This window comes from Nerophis lumbriciformis, linkage group LG29 (genome assembly GCF_033978685.3).
Source record: "Nerophis lumbriciformis linkage group LG29, RoL_Nlum_v2.1, whole genome shotgun sequence".
NCBI classification, from domain to species: domain Eukaryota; kingdom Metazoa; phylum Chordata; class Actinopteri; order Syngnathiformes; family Syngnathidae; genus Nerophis; species Nerophis lumbriciformis.
The window spans coordinates 32,917,501-32,937,500 of record NC_084576.2 but is presented as its reverse complement, the minus strand read 5'-3'; the positions used below and the strand labels follow the sequence as shown (position 1 = coordinate 32,937,500).

Genomic DNA, 20,000 nt, shown 5'->3' with positions numbered 1-20,000 from the left:
GCCATTTTTCAAACTTCACCATTTCCACATTTTTCAAGCTATTTAAACCATTCCACATTCAACACATTCCACTCATCCTGGACATTCAAACTATTATATTTCTAGGTTCAAAAAAATTCCAGGAATTTCCATAATTTCCATTTTTCTAAACCCTATTTTCATTTTTTTTTCTGTCCACTACTCCTTCCACATTTTTCAACCCACTTCAAACGTTCCACCATTAAATCATTCCTCTTAATCAGGACAAAAAAACAAAGTTGTTTTTTGAACTGGAAAAATTCCTGGTTTTCCCGGAATTCCGTAATACCATTTCTGAATTAAAAATGTTACTACTTCAACATTTCTCGACCGTTTTGAAAAATTCCAACACCAACCATTTCAACTCATTCACATTTCTTTGACCATTTTCCAAAAATGGCCCTGTTTTCCCAGAATTTCCAAATTTTTTATGAAATTCCCATTGAAATGAATGGTACATTTTTCCAAAGTTCCACAACTCCCACATTTTTCATCCAATTCAAACTGTTCCAACTTCAAAATATTCAGCTAGTTCAGGAATTGTGTGCTCTCTTTCAACAATTATAAAAAAAATTCCCAAATTTCCTAGAATTCCCAGTTTTTAGAACCATTTCAAAATTAATTCAAAATTAATCATCCATTTTTCAAACTTCCACAATCCCACATTTTTCAACCGATTCAAACCATTCCACCTTCAACACATTCCACTCATCCTGGACATTCAAACTATCATATTTCCAGGTTCAAAAAAATTCCAGGAATTTCCATACTACTCCTTCCACATTTTTCAACCCACTTCAAACTTTCCACCGTCAAAACATTCCTCTTAATCAGGACAAAAAAACAAGTTGTTTTTTGAACTGGAAAAATTCCCGGTTTTCCCGAAATTCCGTAATACCATTTCTGAATTAAAAATGTTACTACTTCAACATTTCTCGACCAATTTGAAACATTCCAACACCAACCATTTCAACTCATTCACATTTCTTTTACCATTTTCAAAAAATGGCCCTGTTTTCCCAGAATTCCCACATTTTTTATGAAATTTCCATTGAAAAGAATGGTACATTTTTCAAAGTTCCACAGCTCCCACATTTTTCATCCAATTCAAACTGTTCCAACTTCAAAATATTCAGCTAGTTCAGGAATTGTGTGCTCTCTTTCAACAATTATATCACCTTTTTTAGTGCGATGTCTCCTTTCACATTTTTCAACCGTTCCACCATCAAAACATTCCTCTGAGTCAGGACAAAAAACAAGTTGGTTTAGGAACTTAAAAAATTCCCGGTTTTCCCGAAATTCCGTAATACCATTTTTCAATTAAAAACTACTACTACTTCAACATTTCTCGACCGTTTTGAAAAATTCCAACACCAACCATTTCAACTCATTCACATTTCTTTTACCATTTTCAAAAAATGGCCCTGTTTTCCCAGAATTTCCAAATTTTTTATGAAATTCCCATTGAAAAGAATGGTACATTTTTCAAAGTTCCACAACTCCCACATTTTTCATCCAATTCAAACTGTTCCAACTTCAAAATATTCAGCTAGTTCAGGAATTGTGTGCTCTCTTTCAACAATTATAAAAAAAATTCCCAAATTTCCTAGAATTCCCAGTTTTTAGAACCATTTCAAAATTAATTCAAAATTAATTATCCATTTTTCAAACTTCCACAATCCCACATTTTTCAACCGATTCAAACCATTCCACCTTCAACACATTCCACTCATCCTGGACATTCAAACTATCATATTTCCAGGTTCAAAAAAATTCCAGGAATTTCCATACTACTCCTTCCACATTTTTCAACCCACTTCAAACTTTCCACCGTCAAAACATTCCTCTTAATCAGGACAAAAAAACAAGTTGTTTTTTGAACTGGAAAAATTCCCGGTTTTCCCGAAATTCCGTAATACCATTTCTGAATTAAAAATGTTACTACTTCAACATTTCTCGACCGTTTTGAAACATTCCAACACCAACCATTTCAACTCATTCACATTTCTTTTACCATTTTCAAAAAATGGCCCTGTTTTCCCAGAATTCCCACATTTTTTATGAAATTTCCATTGAAAAGAATGGGACATTTTTTCAAAGTTCCACAGCTCCCACATTTTTCATCCAATTCAAACTGTTCCAACTTCAAAATATTCAGCTAGTTCAGGAATTGTGTGCTCTCTTTCAACAATTACAAAAAAAATTCCTGGATTCCCTAGAATTCCCAGTTTTTAGAACCATTTCAAAATTAATTCAAAATTAATTATCCATTTTTCAAACTTCCACAATCCCACATTTTTCAACCGATTCAAACCATTCCACCTTCAACACATTCCACTCATCCTGGACATTTATATCATATTTCCAGGTTCAAAAAAATTCCAGGAATTTCCATAATTCCCATTTTTCCAAACCCTATTTTCACCCTTTTTTCTGTCGACTACTCCTTCCACATTTTTCAACCCACTTCAAACGTTCCACCATTAAATCATTCCTCTTAATCAGGACAAAAAAACTAAATTGTTTTTTGAAATGGAAAAATTCCTGGTTTTCCCGAAATTCCGTAATACTATTTCTGAATTAAAAATGTTACTACTTCAACATTTCTCGACCGTTTTGGAAAATTCCAACACCAACCATTTCAACTCATTCAGGACATTCACATTTCTTTTACCATTTTCAAAAAATGGCCCTGTTTTCCCAGAATTTCCAAATTTTTTATGAAATTCCCATTGAAAAGAATGGTACATTTTTCCAAAGTTCCACAACTCCCACATTTTTCATCCAATTCAAACTGTTCCAACTTCAAAATATTCAGCTAGTTCAGGAATTGTGTGCTCTCTTTCAACAATTATATCACCTTTTTTAGTGCGATGTCTCCTTTCACATTTTTCAACCGTTCCACCATCAAAACATTCCTCTGAGTCAGGACAAAAAACAAGTTGGTTTAAGAACTTAAAAAATTCCCGGTTTTCCCGAAATTCCGTAATACCATTTTTCAATTAAAAACTACTACTACTTCAACATTTCTCGACCGTTTTGAAAAATTCCAACACCAACCATTTCAACTCATTCACATTTCTTTTACCATTTTCAAAAAATGGCCCTGTTTTCCCAGAATTTCCAAATTTTTTATGAAATTCCCATTGAAAAGAATGGTACATTTTTCAAAGTTCCACAACTCCCACATTTTTCATCCAATTCAAACTGTTCCAACTTCAAAATATTCAGCTAGTTCAGGAATTGTGTGCTCTCTTTCAACAATTATAAAAAAAATTCCCAAATTTCCTAGAATTCCCAGTTTTTAGAACCATTTCAAAATTAATTCAAAATTAATTATCCATTTTTCAAACTTCCACAATCCCACATTTTTCAACCGATTCAAACCATTCCACCTTCAACACATTCCACTCATCCTGGACATTCAAACTATCATATTTCCAGGTTCAAAAAAATTCCAGGAATTTCCATACTACTCCTTCCACATTTTTCAACCCACTTCAAACTTTCCACCGTCAAAACATTCCTCTTAATCAGGACAAAAAAACAAGTTGTTTTTTGAACTGGAAAAATTCCCGGTTTTCCCGAAATTCCGTAATACCATTTCTGAATTAAAAATGTTACTACTTCAACATTTCTCGACCGTTTTGAAACATTCCAACACCAACCATTTCAACTCATTCACATTTCTTTTACCATTTTCAAAAAATGGCCCTGTTTTCCCAGAATTCCCACATTTTTTATGAAATTTCCATTGAAAAGAATGGGACATTTTTTCAAAGTTCCACAGCTCCCACATTTTTCATCCAATTCAAACTGTTCCAACTTCAAAATATTCAGCTAGTTCAGGAATTGTGTGCTCTCTTTCAACAATTACAAAAAAAATTCCTGGATTCCCTAGAATTCCCAGTTTTTAGAACCATTTCAAAATTAATTCAAAATTAATTATCCATTTTTCAAACTTCCACAATCCCACATTTTTCAACCGATTCAAACCATTCCACCTTCAACACATTCCACTCATCCTGGACATTCATATCATATTTCCAGGTTCAAAAAAATTCCAGGAATTTCCATAATTCCCATTTTTCCAAACCCTATTTTCACCCTTTTTTCTGTCGACTACTCCTTCCACATTTTTCAACCCACTTCAAACGTTCCACCATTAAATCATTCCTCTTAACCAGGACAAAAAAACTAAATTGTTTTTTGAACTGGAAAAATTCCTGGTTTTCCCGAAATTCCGTAATACCATTTTTCAATTAAAAACTACTACTACTTCAACATTTCTCGACCGTTTTGAAAAATTCCAACACCAACCATTTCAACTCATTCAGGACATTCACATTTCTTTTACCATTTTCAAAAAATGGCCCTGTTTTCCCAGAATTTCCAAATTTTTTATGAAATTCCCATTGAAAAGAATGGTACATTTTTCCAAAGTTCCACAACTCCCACATTTTTCATCCAATTCAAACTGTTCCAACTTCAAAATATTCAGCTAGTTCAGGAATTGTGTGCTCTCTTTCAACAATTATATCACCTTTTTTAGTGCGATGTCTCCTTTTACATTTTTCAAGCGTTCCACCATCAAAACATTCCTCTGAGTCAGGACAAAAAAACAAGTTGGTTTAGGAACTTAAAAAATTCCCGGTTTTCCCGAAATTCCGTAATACCATTTTTCAATTAAAAACTACTACTACTTCAACATTTCTCGACCGTTTTGAAAAATTCCAACACCAACCATTTCAACTCATTCACATTTCTTTGACCATTTTCAAAAAATGTCCCTGTTTTCCCAGAATTCCCACATTTTTTATGAAATTCCCATTGAAAAGAATGGTACATTTTTCAAAGTTCCACAACTCCCACATTTTTCATCCAATTCAAACTGTTCCAACTTCAAAATATTCAGCTAGTTCAGGAATTGTGTGCTCTCTTTCAACAATTATAAAAAAAATTCCCAAATTTCCTAGAATTCCCAGTTTTTAGAACCATTTCAAAATTAATTATCCATTTTTCAAACGTCCACAATTCCCACATTTTTCAAACGATTCAAACCATTCCACCTTCAACACATTCAATTCATTCTGGAAATTCAAACTACCTTTTTTCCACATTCAACACATTTCCAGGAATTCCTGATTTTCTAACCTTATTGCCAACCTTTTTGAGTGCAATGTCTCCTTTCACATTTTTCAAGCGTTCCACCATCAAAACATTCCTCTGAGTCAGGACAAAAAACAAGTTGGTTTAGGAACTTAAAAAATTCCCGGTTTTCCCGAAATTCCGTAATACCATTTTTCAATTAAAAATTGCTACTACTTCAACATTTCTTGACCGATTTAAACAATTCTAACACCAACCAATTCAGCTCATTTAGGACATTGCTGCTGTTAATCATATTTTTTTTAAATCTAGCTTTTCCAGAAATTCCCTAATTTCCAGGAAGTTCCCATTGAAATGAATGGGACATTTTTCCAAGTTCCACAACTCCCACATTTTTCATCCAATTCAAACTGTTCCAACTTCAAAATATTCAGCTAGTTCAGGAATTGTGTGCTCTCTTTCAACAATTATAAAAAAATTCCCAGATTTCCTAGAATTCCCAGTTTTTAGAACCATTTCAAAATTAATTATCCATTTTTCAAACGTCCACAATTCCCACATTTTTCAACCGATTCAAACCATTCCACCTTCAACACATTCAATTCATCCTGGAAATTCAAACTACCTTTTTTCCCACGTTCAACAAATTTCCAGGAATTCCTGTTTTTTTTCTAACCTTATTGCCAACCTTTTTTAGTGCAATGTCTCCTTTCACATTTTTCAACTGTTCCACCATCAAAACATTTCTCTGAGTCAGGACAAAAAAACAAGTTGGTTTAGGAACTTAAAAAATTCCCGGTTTTCCCGAAATTCCGTAATACCATTTCTGAATTAAAAATGTTACTACTTCAACATTTCACGACCGTTTTGAAAAATTCCAACACCAACCATTTCAACTCATTCACATTTCTTTTACCATTTTCAAAAAATGTCCCTGTTTTCCCGGAATTCACAATTTTTTAATGAAATTCCCATTGAAAAGAATGGGACATTTTTTCAAAGTTCCACAACTCCCACATTTGTAATCCAATTCAAACTGATCCAATGTCAAAATATTCCGCTAGTTCAGGAATTGTGTGCTCCCTTTCAACAATTATTCAAAAAATTCCTGGATTTCCTAGAATTCCCAGTTTTTAGAACCATTTTCCCCATTTAAAATTAATTACCCATTTTTCAAACTTTCACAATTCCCAAATTTTTCAAATTTTTCAAACGATTCAAACCATTCCACCTTCAACACATTCAATTCATCCTGGAAATTCAAACTACCTTTTTTCCACGTTCAACAAATTTCCAGGAATTCCTGTTTTTTTCTAACCTTATTTCCAAACATTTTTAGTGTGATGACTCTTTTCACATGTTTCAACCCATTTTAACCGTTCCACTGTCAAAACATTTCTCTTAGTCAGGACAAAAAAACAAGTTGGTGTAAGAACTTGAAAAATTCCTGTTTTTTCTGAAATTCCATAATACCATTTCTAATTTAACAAAATGTTACTACGTCAACATTTCTTGCCCGATTTAAACGATTCCAACACCAACCAATTCAGCTCATTCAGGACATTCATGCTCTTATTCTTTTTTTTTTTTTTAATCCAGCTTTTCCTGAAATTCCCAAATTTCCAGGAAGTTCCCATTGAAATGAATGTGACATTTTTTCCAAGTTGCACAATTCCCACATTTTTCAAGCTATTCAAACCATTCCACCTTCAACACATTCAATTCATCCTGGAAATTCAAACTACCTTTTTTCCACGTTCAACAAATTTCCAGGAATTCCTGTTTTTTTCTAACCTTATTTCCAAACATTTTTAGTGTGATGACTCTTTTCACATGTTTCAACCCATTTCAAGCGTTCCACTGTCAAAACATTTCTCTTAGTCAGGACAAAAAAACAAGTTGGTGTAAGAACTTGAAAAATTCCTGTTTTTTCTGAAATTCCATAATACCATTTCTAATTTAACAAAATGTTACTAGGTCAACATTTCTTGCCCGATTTAAACGATTGCAACACCAACCAATTCAGCTCATTCAGGACATTCATGCTCTTATTCTTTTTTTTTTTTTTAATCCAGCTTTTCCTGAAATTCCCAAATTTCCAGGAAGTTCCCATTGAAATGAATGTGACATTTTTTCCAAGTTGCACAATTCCCACATTTTTCAAGCTATTCAAACCATTCCACCTTCAACACATTCAATTCATCCTGGAAATTCAAACTACCTTTTTTCCACGTTCAACAAATTTCCAGGAATTCCTGTTTTTTTCTAACCTTATTTCCAAACATTTTTAGTGTGATGACTCTTTTCACAGGGCTTCACGGTGGCAGAGGGGTTAGTGCATCTGCCTCACAATACGAAGGTCCTGAGTAGTCTTGGGTTCAATCCCGGGCTCAGGATCTTTCTGTGTGGAGTTTGCATGTTCTCCCCGTGACTGCGTGGGTTCCCTCCGGGTACTCCGGCTTCCTCCCACTTCCAAAAACATGCACCTGGGGATAGGTTGATTGGCAACACTAAATTGGCCCTAGTGTGTGAATGTGAGTGTGAATGTTGTCTGTCTATCTGTGTTGGCCCTGCGATGAGGTGGCGACTTGTCCAGGGTGTACCCCGCCTTCCGCCCGATTGTAGCTGAGATAGGCTCCAGCGCCCCCCGCGACCCCAAAGGGAATAAGCGGTAGAAAATGGATGGATGGATGGACTCTTTTCACATGTTTCAACCCATTTCAAGCGTTCCACTGTCAAAACATTTCTCTTAGTCAGGACAAAAAAACAAGTTGGTGTAAGAACTTGAAAAATTCCTGTTTTTTCTGAAATTCCATAATACCATTTCTAATTTAACAAAATGTTACTAGGTCAACATTTCTTGCCCGATTTAAACGATTGCAACACCAACCAATTCAGCTCATTCAGGACATTCATGCTCTTATTCATTTTTTTTTTTTTAATCCAGCTTTTCCTGAAATTCCCAAATTTCCAGGAAGTTCCCATTGAAATGAATGGGACATTTTTCCAAGTTGCACAATTCCCACATTTTTCAAGCTATTCAAACCATTCCACCTTCAACACATTCAATTCATCCTGGAAATTCAAACTACCTTTTTTCCTACGTTCAACACATTTCCAGGAATTCCTGTTTTTTTCTAACTTTATTTCCAAACATTTTTAGTGTGATGACTCTTTTCACATGTTTCAACCCATTTTAACCGTTCCACTGTCAAAACATTTCTCTTAGTCAGGACAAAAAAACAAGTTGGTGTAAGAACTTGAAAAATTCCTGTTTTTTCTGAAATTCCATAATACCATTTCTAATTTAACAAAATGTTACTACGTCAACATTTCTTGCCCGATTTAAACGATTCCAACACCAACCAATTCAGCTCATTCAGGACATTCATGCTCTTATCCTTTTTTTTTTTTTAAATCCAGCTTTTCCGGAAATTTCCAAATTTCCAGGAAGTTCCCATTGAAATTAATGTGACATTTTTTCCAAGTTGCACAATTCCCACATTTTTCAAGCTATTCAAACCATTCCACCTTCAACACATTCAATTCATCCTGGAAATTCAAACTACCTTTTTTCCACGTTCAACAAATTTCCAGGAATTCCTGTTTTTTTCTAACCTTATTTCCAAACATTTTTAGTGTGATGACTCTTTTCACATGTTTCAACCCATTTTAACCGTTCCACTGTCAAAACATTTCTCTTAGTCAGGACAAAAAAACAAGTTGGTGTAAGAACTTGAAAAATTCCTGTTTTTTCTGAAATTCCATAATACCATTTCTAATTTAACAAAATGTTACTAGGTCAACATTTCTTGCCCGATTTAAACGATTGCAACACCAACCAATTCAGCTCATTCAGGACATTCATGCTCTTATTCATTTTTTTTTTTTAAATCCAGCTTTTCCTGAAATTCCCAAATTTCCAGGAAGTTCCCATTGAAATGAATGGGACATTTTTCCAAGTTGCACAATTCCCACATTTTTCAAGCTATTCAAACCATTCCACCTTCAACACATTCAATTCATCCTGGAAATTCAAACTACCTTTTTTCCTACGTTCAACACATTTCCAGGAATTCCTGTTTTTTTCTAACTTTATTTCCAAACATTTTTAGTGTGATGACTCTTTTCACATGTTTCAACCCATTTTAACCGTTCCACTGTCAAAACATTTCTCTTAGTCAGGACAAAAAAACAAGTTGGTGTAAGAACTTGAAAAATTCCTGTTTTTTCTGAAATTCCATAATACCATTTCTAATTTAACAAAATGTTACTAGGTCAACATTTCTTGCCCGATTTAAACGATTCCAACACCAACCAATTCAGCTCATTCAGGACATTCATGCTCTTATTCTTTTTTTTTTTTTAAATCCAGCTTTTCCTGAAATTTCCAAATTTCCAGGAAGTTCCCATTGAAATGAATGTGACATTTTTTCCAAGTTGCACAATTCCCACATTTTTCAAGCTATTCAAACCATTCCACCTTCAACACATTCAATTCATCCTGGAAATTCAAACTACCTTTTTTCCACGTTCAACAAATTTCCAGGAATTCCTGTTTTTTTCTAACCTTATTTCCAAACATTTTTAGTGTGATGACTCTTTTCACATGTTTCAACCCATTTTAACCGTTCCACTGTCAAAACATTTCTCTTAGTCAGGACAAAAAAACAAGTTGGTGTAAGAACTTGAAAAATTCCTGTTTTTTCTGAAATTCCATAATACCATTTCTAATTTAACAAAATGTTACTAGGTCAACATTTCTTGCCCGATTTAAACGATTCCAACACCAACCAATTCAGCTCATTCAGGACATTCATGCTCTTATTCATTTTTTTTTAAATGCCGCTTTTCCTGAAATTCCCAAATTTCCAGGAAGTTTCCATTGAAATGAATGGGACATTTTTCCAAGTTGCACAATTCCCACATTTTTCAACCTCTTCAAACCATTCCAACATCAACACATTCCACTCATCCTGGACATTCAAACTAACACTTTCCCAAGTTCCAAACCAAATTCCGGTTTTCCTGGAAATTCAAACTCTTCTACATTGAAACCATTCCAACATTCAAACTATTCTTACATTCATACTACATTCTGTCAGCATTTCACTTCAACTTCAGTATTGCAGTATTCACACGCAATTCCTTCAGGAATGACCTCATCTAATTTATTCAATAACATTGACATATTTGCTCATTTTTGTTCACAAATACACAATACTACTTAATGAAAAATCCAATTATAAGAAAATCGACGTTGACATGACTGAAACCAAACTAGACGTTTGCTTGTGACTTTGGCCATGGAAATAGATAAGAGAAGTGAAATACGTACAGACAGGAAGAGGTTGAGGTCTGGAAAGTCAAAAGCGTGTGCGATCTGGGCCAGGATGTCCAGGGCGAGCTCCCTCTGATTGGCTGACTCGCTGCTGCTCTGATCGGGGGTGCTGCGCAGGGCGGAGGCGTGACGCGAGTGCAGCGACTCCACCAGGAACTGAACACATGCCAGGAGTGTGATGAATACTGATCTACTTGCTGAGATCTACAAACCCCGTTTCCATATGAGTTGGGAAATTGTGTTAGATGTAAATATAAACGGAATACAATGATTTGCAAATAATTTTCAACCCATATTCAGTTGAATATGCTACAAAGACAACATATTTGATGTTCAAACTGATAAACCTTTTTTTTTTGCAAATAATCATTAACTTTAAAATTTGATGCCAGCAACACGTGACAAAGAAGTAAAGTTGAGGAATGCTCATCAAACACTTATTTGGAACATCCCACAGGTGAACAAGCAAAAGAGGAACAGGTGGGTGCCATGATTGGGTATAAAAGTAGATTCCAAGAAAAACCTTTCTCAACCAGCTATTGCAAGGAATTTAGGGATTTCACCATCTACGGTCCGTAATATCATCAAAGGGTTCAGAGAATCTGGAGAAATCACTCCACGTAAGCAGCTAAGCCCGTGACCTTCGATCCCTCAGGCTGTACTGCATCAGCAAGCGACATCGGTGTGTAAAGGATATCACCACATGGGCTCAGGAACACTTCAGAAACCCACTGTCGGTAAATACAGTTGGTCGCTACATCTGTAAGTGCAAGTTAAAACTCTCCTATGCAAGGCGAAAACCGTTTATCAACAACACCCAGAAACGCTGTCGGCTTCGCTGGGCCTGAGCTCATCTAAGATGGACTGATACAAAGTGGAAAAGTGTTCTGTGGTCTGACGAGTCCACATTTCAAATTGTTTTTGGAAACTGTGAATGTCGTGTCCTCCGGACCAAAGAGGAAAAGAACCATCCGGATTGTTATAGGCGCAAAGTTGAAAAGCCAGCATGTGTGATGGTATGGGGGTGTATTAGTGCCCAAGACATGGGTAACTTACACATCTGTGAAGGCGCCATTAATGCTGAAAGGTACATACAGGTTTTGGAGCAACATATGTTGCCATCCAAGCAACGTTACCATGGACGCCCCTGCTTATTTCAGCAAGACAATGCCAAGCCACGTGTTACATCAACTTGGCTTCATAGTAAAAGAGTGCGGGTACTAGACTGGCCTGCCTGTTGTCCAGACCTGTCTCCCATTGAAAATGTGTGGCGCATTATGAAGCCTAAAATAGCACAACGGAGACCCCCGGACTGTTGAACAACTTAAGCTGTACATCAAGCAAGAATGGGAAAGAATTCCACCTGAGAAGCTTCAAAAATGTGTCTCCTCAGTTCCCAAAAGTTTACTGAGTGTTGTTAAAAGGAAAGGCCATGTAACACAGTGGTGAACATGCCCTTTCCCAACTACTTTGGCACGTGTTGCAGCCATGAAATTCTAAGTTAATTATTATTTGCAAAAAAAAAAAAAGTTTATGAGTTTGAACATCAAATATCTTGTTTTTGTAGTGCATTCAACTGACTATGGGTTGAAAAGGATTTGCAAATCATTGTATTCTGTTTATATTTACATCTAACACAATTTCCCAACTCATATGGAAACGGGGTTTGTACAACAGCCCTCACCTGACAAATGGGGTTCTTGTATTGACTGAAGAGTGTTTGGAGTTTGAGGCCTTTGGCGGCGGCCAGAGCTCTGATCTGAGTGTAGGCGGCCACCGACACCTGCGGAGACTTGGACAGCAGACAGTGGAGCAGATGCAGGAGGGAGAAGGACACCAGCCTGCCCTGGGAGGCTCTGGAAGAGGAACAACAACACAAAAGTGACATTTTGAATGTTATTAAGTGAAAGTCAAGACACAGTTGTTCAGAGGTGGGTAGTAACGCGCTACATTTACTCCGTTACATCTACTTGAGTAACTTTTGGGATAAATTGTACTTCTAAGAGTAGTTTTAATGCAACATACTTTTACTTTTACTTGAGTATATTTATAGAGAAGAAACGCTACTTTTACTCCGCTACTTTTATCTACATTCAGCTCGCTACTCGCTACTACCGGTCATTTTTATCGATCTGTTAATGCACGCTTTGTTTGTTTTGGTCTGTCAGACAGACCTTCATAGTGCCTGCGTTTCAACAAATACAGTCACTGGTGACGTTCACTCCGTTCCACCAATCAGATGCAGTCACTGGTGACGTTGGACCAATCAAACAGAGCCAGGCGGTCACATGACCTGACTTAAACAAGTGTAAAAACTTATTGGGGTGTTACCATTTAGTGGTCAATTGTACGGAATATATACTGTACTGTGCAATCTACTAATAAAAGTTTCAATCAATCAATCAAAAGTGTGAAGGAAAAAAGACCCTTTTTTATTTCAACCGTACATCCTGTCAAAAGCCTAAAGACTGACTGCACAGTTCCTGTCTTCACAATAAAAGTGCCGCTCCATCGCGCCTGCACTTTCAAAACAAGAGTCTACGAAAGCCAGCGCAAACAAGCTAGCAAGCTACGGAGTTTGCCGCCAATGTATTTCTTGTAAAGTGTATAAAAACGAATATGGAAGCTGGACAAATAAGATGCCAAAAACCAACCACTTTCATGTGGTATTAGACAGAAAGGAGGAACTTTTTTTCTCCTCCATTTGAAAACGTGGACGCTATCATCACTACTGTCTGATTACAATCAATGCAAGTCATCAGAATCAGGTAATACACCAACTTATATTCTTGTCTTCATGAAAGAAAGGAATCTATATGTGTTAAACATGCATGTATATTCATTAAAACACCTTTAACATGTAAACAAAAACGGCAAAATAAATAAATATAAATTATATACAGTTTATATATATGTGTATATATATATATATAAATGTGTGTATATATATAAATGTGTGTATGTATATATATATATAGTGTGTGTGTGTGTATATATATATATAAATGTGTGTATATATATATATATATATATATATAGAGTGTGTGTGTGTATATATATATATAAATGTGTGTATATATATATAGTGTGTGTATATATATATGTGTGTGTATATATATATGTGTGTGTATATATATATGTGTGTGTGTATATATATATATATATATATATATATATATATATATATATATATACATATATATATATGAGATATGTGTGTGTATGTTACTCATCAGTTACTCAGTACTTGAGTAGTTTTTTCACAATCAATCAATCTTTATTTATATAGCCCTAAATCACAAGTGTCTCAAAGGGCTGCACAAGCCACAACGACATCCTCGGTACAAAGCACACATACGGGCAAGGAAAAACTCACCCCAGTGGGACGTCGATGTGAATGACTATGAGAAACCTTGGAGAGGACCGCATATGTGGGTAACCCCCCCCCTCTAGGGGAGACCGAAAGCAATGGATGTCGAGTGGGTCTGACATAATATTGTGAGAGTCCAGTCCATAGTGGATCCAACATAATAGTAAGAGTCCAGTCCATAGTGGGGCCAGCAGGACACCATCCCGAGCGGAGACGGGTCAGCAGCGCAGAGATGTTCCCAGCCGATGCACAGGCGAGCGGTCCACCCCGGGTCCCGACTCTGGACAGCCAGCACTTCATCCATGGCCACCGGACCTGTGCCCCCCCCTCCCTCAAGGAAAAGGGGAGCAGAGGAGAAAAGAAAAGAAACGGCAGATCAACTGGTCTAACGGGGGCTATTTAAAGGCTAGCGTATACAAATGGGTTTTAAGATGGGACTTAAATGCTTCTACTGAGGTAGCATCTCTAATTGTTACCGGGAGGGCATTCCATAGTACTGGAGCCCCAATAGAAAACGCTCTATAGCCCGCAGACTTTTTTTGGGCTCTGGGAATCACTAATAAGCCGGAGTTCTTTGAACGCAGATTTCTTGCCGGGACATATGGTACAATGCAATCGACAAGATAGGACGGAGCTAGACCGTGTAGTATTTTATACGTAAGTAGTAAAACCTTAAAGTCACATCTTAAGTGCACAGGAAGCCAGTGCAGGTGAGCCAGTATAGGTATATATATATGTATATATGTATATAAAGGTATATACAGTATAGGCGTAATATGATCAAACTTTCTTGTTCTTGTCAAAAGTCTAGCAGTCGCATTTTGTACCAATTGTAATCTTTTAATGCTAGACATAGGGAGACCCGAAAATAATACGTTACAGTAGTCGAGACGAGACGTAACGAACGCATGAATAATGATCTCAGCGTCGCTAGTGGATAAAATAGAACGAATTTTAGCGATATTACGGAGATGAAAGAAGGCCGTTTTAGTAACACTCTTAATGTGTGATTCAAAGGAGAGAGTTGGGTGGAAGATAATACCCAGATTCTTTACTGATTCGCCTTGTGTAATTGTTTGGTTGTCAAATGTTAAGGTGGTATTATTAAATAAATGTCGGTGTTTAGCAGGACCGATAATCAGCATTTCCGTTTTCTTGGCGTTGAGTTGCAAGAAGTTAGCGGACATCCATTGTTTAATTTCATTAAGACACGCCTCCAGCTGACTACAATCCGGCGTGTTGGTCAGCTTTAGGGGCATGTAGAGTTGGGTGTCATCAGCATAGCAATGAAAGCTAACACCGTATTTGCGTATGATGTCGCCTAGCGGCAGCATGTACATACTAAAGAGTGCAGGGCCAAGAACCGAACCCTGAGGGACTCCGCACGTTACCTTAACATAGTCCGAGGTCACATTATTATGGGAGACGCATTGCATCCTGTCAGTAAGATAAGAGTTAAACCACGACAAAGCTAAGTCTGACATACCAATACGTGTTTTGATACGCTCTAATAAAATATTATGATGGACGGTATCGAAGGCAGCGCTAAGATCAAGAAGCAGCAACATAGATGACGCATCAGAATCCATCGTTAGCAGTAGATCATTAGTCATTTTTGCGAGGGCTGTCTCCGTAGAATGATTTGCCCTGAAACCGGATTGAAAAGGTTCACAGAGATTGTTAGACACTAAGTGTTCATTTAGCTGCTGTGCGACAATTTTTTCACAACATACTTTTTACTTTTACTCAAGTAAATATTTGGGTGACTACTCCTTACTTTTACTTGAGTAATAAATCTCTAAAGTAACAGTACTCTTACTTGAGTACAATTTCTGGCTACTCTACCCACCTCTGCAGTTGTTACATTTTTGTGTTAAGTCAAGTCAATAAACAATTATGTTACATATTTTTATTATAAAGTGAAAGTCAAACAAACATGTCACATTTTTGTGTTAAGTGATAGTCAAACAATTGTTAGTAACTAAGAGTTATGATTCTAAATGGCAAGTTTCACTGCAATAAGGCCCTTTTGGTAGCCATCCACAAGCTTCTGCTTGAATTTTTGAGCACTCCTCTTGACAAAATTGGTGCAGTTCAGCTAAATGTGTTGGCTTTTCTGACATGGACTTGTTTCTTCAGCATTGTCCAGGACTTTGGGAAGGCCATTCTAAAACCTTCATTCTCGCCTGATTTAGCCATTCCTTTACCACTTTTGAGGTGTGTTTGGGGTCATTGTCCCGTTGGAACACCCAAATGTGCCCAAGACCCAACCTCCGGGCTGATGATTTTAGCTTGTCCTGAACAATTTGGAGGTTATGCTCCTTTTTCATTGTCCCATTTAAAGCAGCAATTCCATGGGCAGCAAAACAGGCCCAGAGCATAATACATACCTGCCAACTTTTGAAATCAGAAAAACCTAGTAGCCAGGGTCCAAGGGCCGCAGGCCCCGGTAGGTCCAGGACAAAGTCCTGGTGGGGGGTTCAGGCTTCGCCCCCCCGACGCAAAATGATTATTAGCATTCAGACAGGTTAAAATGTTGCTAAAACCATCACTTTTCTATCAGTCACAGTGACTTTTCAAAACAAAAATATTACAGCAAAAATCATATGGGTTGATTGACATGTTTATTCTGTAAGCTAACTTCAATAGTTTGAAATTATTTTGACAGTTAATGCCAGTTATCCTGTCAACCTTTCACAAGACTTCAATTTGTTCATTGAAAGTATAAACACTTTTTACAGTAAACAAATGGTAAAACAGTACTAAACAATTCCATTAAAAAAAAAATTGGTGTCATTATTAACTTTCTGTCCAAGCTTGTATAATCTACTGCCTTGTTCAATTGTAAAAAATATTCTGTGCCTAAAATTCACATTTCTATCACAATTATCATACTGTAAACATGGTAAGCTAACTTCATTAAAATTAATAGTCCTGTCAATAGCATGGAATTACAATTCAAATGTAGTTTTTTTGTAAGCCTTTCAAAAGAATTCAAAATATGAAAAATTCATGAAAATTAATTGAAGCCATCAGACACTTGAAAAGTGGCACATCACATCTCTAATGTAATCATTTGAACTTTTCAACAGAAATAGCACTGCAAAAATATTAAGGACATACTTCTGTATTTTGGTAGTTATGCTGTCAACATTTAACAAGATTTCTTCAACTTGGACTTGAAAGCATAAATAGTATAAACACTTTTAACAGTATAACAGTACTAAACAATTCCAATAGATAACATTGGTGTCATTACCTTTTTGTGGCTAAAATCCAAATGTATTCTATCAGATTGATCATACTGCAAAAATGATATGGTAACTTTATGATAAGTTTACTTGAAATGGCATAAAACACTGAAAGTGATTGTTCCTATAACCCCTTTGTTTCAAATGTTTGTTCCACTTGTGGCAGTCGGGCACCAGCATACCGTCTTTGACAACTTGAAGTGGCATAAAACACTGAAAGTGATTGTTCCTATAACCCCTTTGTTTTAAATGTTTTATGCCACTTCAAGTTGTCAAAGACGTGCTGTGAAATACAGCCGACAGGATTGCGCACCAAACACGAAGCAAGGCCAAAGCGCATGCATGGTGCAGGAGAACAAAGGACTTCTTTCATTTAAGGTTTGTGATAAACCATCAAACTCATTCGTTTAAAGGACTCTATAGTAATATAAAGCGAGTTTTTCTGGACATTATCATGCAAGAAAAGTTTATTTTTGGGACCGCGATCACCGCGTAATGATTTTTAAAGGTTGCATTACAAACATTTAACTGTCCCATGTGATCAGCCACTGCGATTGGAAGTCCATGCTCAATTATTGCCTCCGTAAATAAAACTTCGGCATTTATCACATCCAAAGAATCTGTTTGGGCGACGAAAAATGTTGAAAGTTTTCCACTTGTATCGCTAGCAACGGCATTAGACTTGTGTTTTTTTGTCCCAACGTGGTCTTTTACATCGCTAATTCCTCCGTGTCCGATCGAAAAATCTTGTCTGCACAAGGTGCAATTCGCGTAGTTTTCACCCTTTTTTTTTTTAAATGAATGAAAAACCGTATTTTTTATCACTGCAACCGTAACCCGGAATAGGTTGATCAAAACCGTACTAATTACGGGAAAACCGGAGTAGTTGGCAGGTATGTAGATAGGATAAATAAATATTTTCTTGGATAAAAGGGAAAGTAAACAATATAAAAATAATTACATAGGGGAGAAGAAAAAAAAAAAAAAAAAGTAATTAAATGAAAATGTTAGTGGACCAGCAGCACAAACAATCAAGTGTGCTTCAGGGACTGTGTTGTGTCCCTTGCAGAAGTGTTGTCCATGTTGTGGGAACCAGAGTATTGATGGCAGAAAGAAACAACCCCTTTTGTGTGAGTGGGTGTGTGTGAGTGTGAATGGGGGAGGGAGGGGTTTTTTTTGGGGTTGATGCACTAGTTGAAAGTGTATCGTGTGTTTTTTTCTATGTTGATTTAATAAAATAAAATAAAAAAAAATAAAAAAATTGTCCCATTTAAAGCAGCAGTTCCATTGGCAGCAAAACCCAGAGCATAATACTACCACCACCATGCTTGACGGTAGGAAGGGTGTTCCTGGGATTAAAGGCCTCACCTTTTCTCCTCCAAACATATTGCTGGGTATTGTGGCCAAACAGCTCCATTTTTGTTTCATCTGACCACAGAACTTTCCTCCAGAAGGTCTTATCTTTGACCATGTGATGTCAGACGAAACAAAAATCTGACCGATTTCTTTAACATCCAACAGACTGCTCCAGCCGGTCACTCGCAACGGCCCAGAGGTGCAAACATATATTTGTTACCTGCCGATCTCTCCAGTGGTGAGGATGAGAGTGTGGCGCAGGTGGTCGTCTTTCTTCACCTTTGAGTTGTTGAAGGCGTCTTTGAGGCGAGCAACCAGCAGCTGGAACACACACGTGTGGTCAAAGAAGAAAAAGTAACACTGTAAATACTTTAATGATCCACAAGTAAGGCTGAAACGACGCGTCGATGTAGTCGACGTCATCGGTTACGTAAATACGTCGACGCCGTTTTTGGGCGGCGGCGCGTCGTATATTTACGTCACACTACTGTCATGGCGGAGCGCAAAGCAGACGATGCGAGCGAGGGGAAAAAAGCACGCCAAAAGTCGTCAAAAGTGTGGGAGTATTTCAATAAACGGCCTAATAATGTTGTTGTATGCACACTGTGTCGAGCGGAAATGGCCTATCATAGCAGCACAACGGCTATGAAGGAACATTTGAAAAGAAAACACCCGACAGCGTTCTTGCCATCACCATCAACTAGTCAATGGTCCGCGTGAGTATACGTTGTCATCATTACACAAAAACATGAATGTGTCATTTGTATCTGCGTTGTAAATTCATAAACTAAAACACCGTTTCGCTCTGAGAGGCGCGTTTGGCGTGCCTGTTCAGTACAAAGACGCGCTCCTCTTTAACGCTGTGGAGAGGCGGCGGCGGCGAGCGAGCGGCGAGGCGGGGCGCGCCGGGAGCGACGCCGCAATCGTGCCCAGGTGCGCAATCGTGCCCAGGTGCGCGATCCGCGCGAGAGAGGAGGAGAGACAGAGACAGAGGACGACGAGCGAGCGAGGAAGAGGAGCCGAAAAGCGAGGAAAGAAAGAGAAAAGAGTTGGAAGAGAAAAGACTTTGCGTAAAATTAAAAGATTGTAAACCTGGCAAAGCCGTCTGGCGTTCAGTCTGTCGGTCCTGAAAGAACCCCACGGCACAAGACGTGTCACAAACGCTAACGTTAATTAGTTGTGCAAATACCTTTTACAACATTAACAGTTACATATACTATGTACAAACCAACAATTAACTTTCACTTTAATCATACTATCATTGTTGTGTTATTAAGCAAAATAAGCAATACTTTTACTTTTGTTGAAATGTTTACACTGTACACTTTTTTGTATTGGATGTTTAGCTTTATTTTTGCACATTTTAGCAAATAAGCAATACTTTTACTTTTGTTGAAATGTTTACACTGTTACAGAATATTTCCGTTTTGCACTTTTTTGAATTGGATGTTTATCTTTATTTTTGCACATTTTAAAGCAAAATAAGCAATAATTTTAATTTTGAAATGCTTATACTATTGCAGAATATTAAGATTTGCACTGGATGTTTACTTTT

At 37.0% G+C, this 20,000-nt stretch overlaps 1 protein-coding gene across 1 annotated transcript in view; it reads right to left on the bottom strand.

Annotated features, from left to right (window-relative positions):
• Nucleotides 1–20,000, bottom strand: part of atr (ATR serine/threonine kinase) — a 123,664-nt gene that overhangs the window by 86,029 nt on the left and 17,635 nt on the right. The window contains exons 11-13 of the mRNA XM_061924475.2: nt 18,666–18,766; nt 12,153–12,324; nt 10,466–10,624 (exon numbers count right to left, since the gene is read on the bottom strand). Coding sequence (XP_061780459.2) covers nt 10,466–10,624; nt 12,153–12,324; nt 18,666–18,766 — 432 coding nt within the window. The remainder of the gene's footprint in view (nt 1–10,465; nt 10,625–12,152; nt 12,325–18,665; nt 18,767–20,000) is intronic.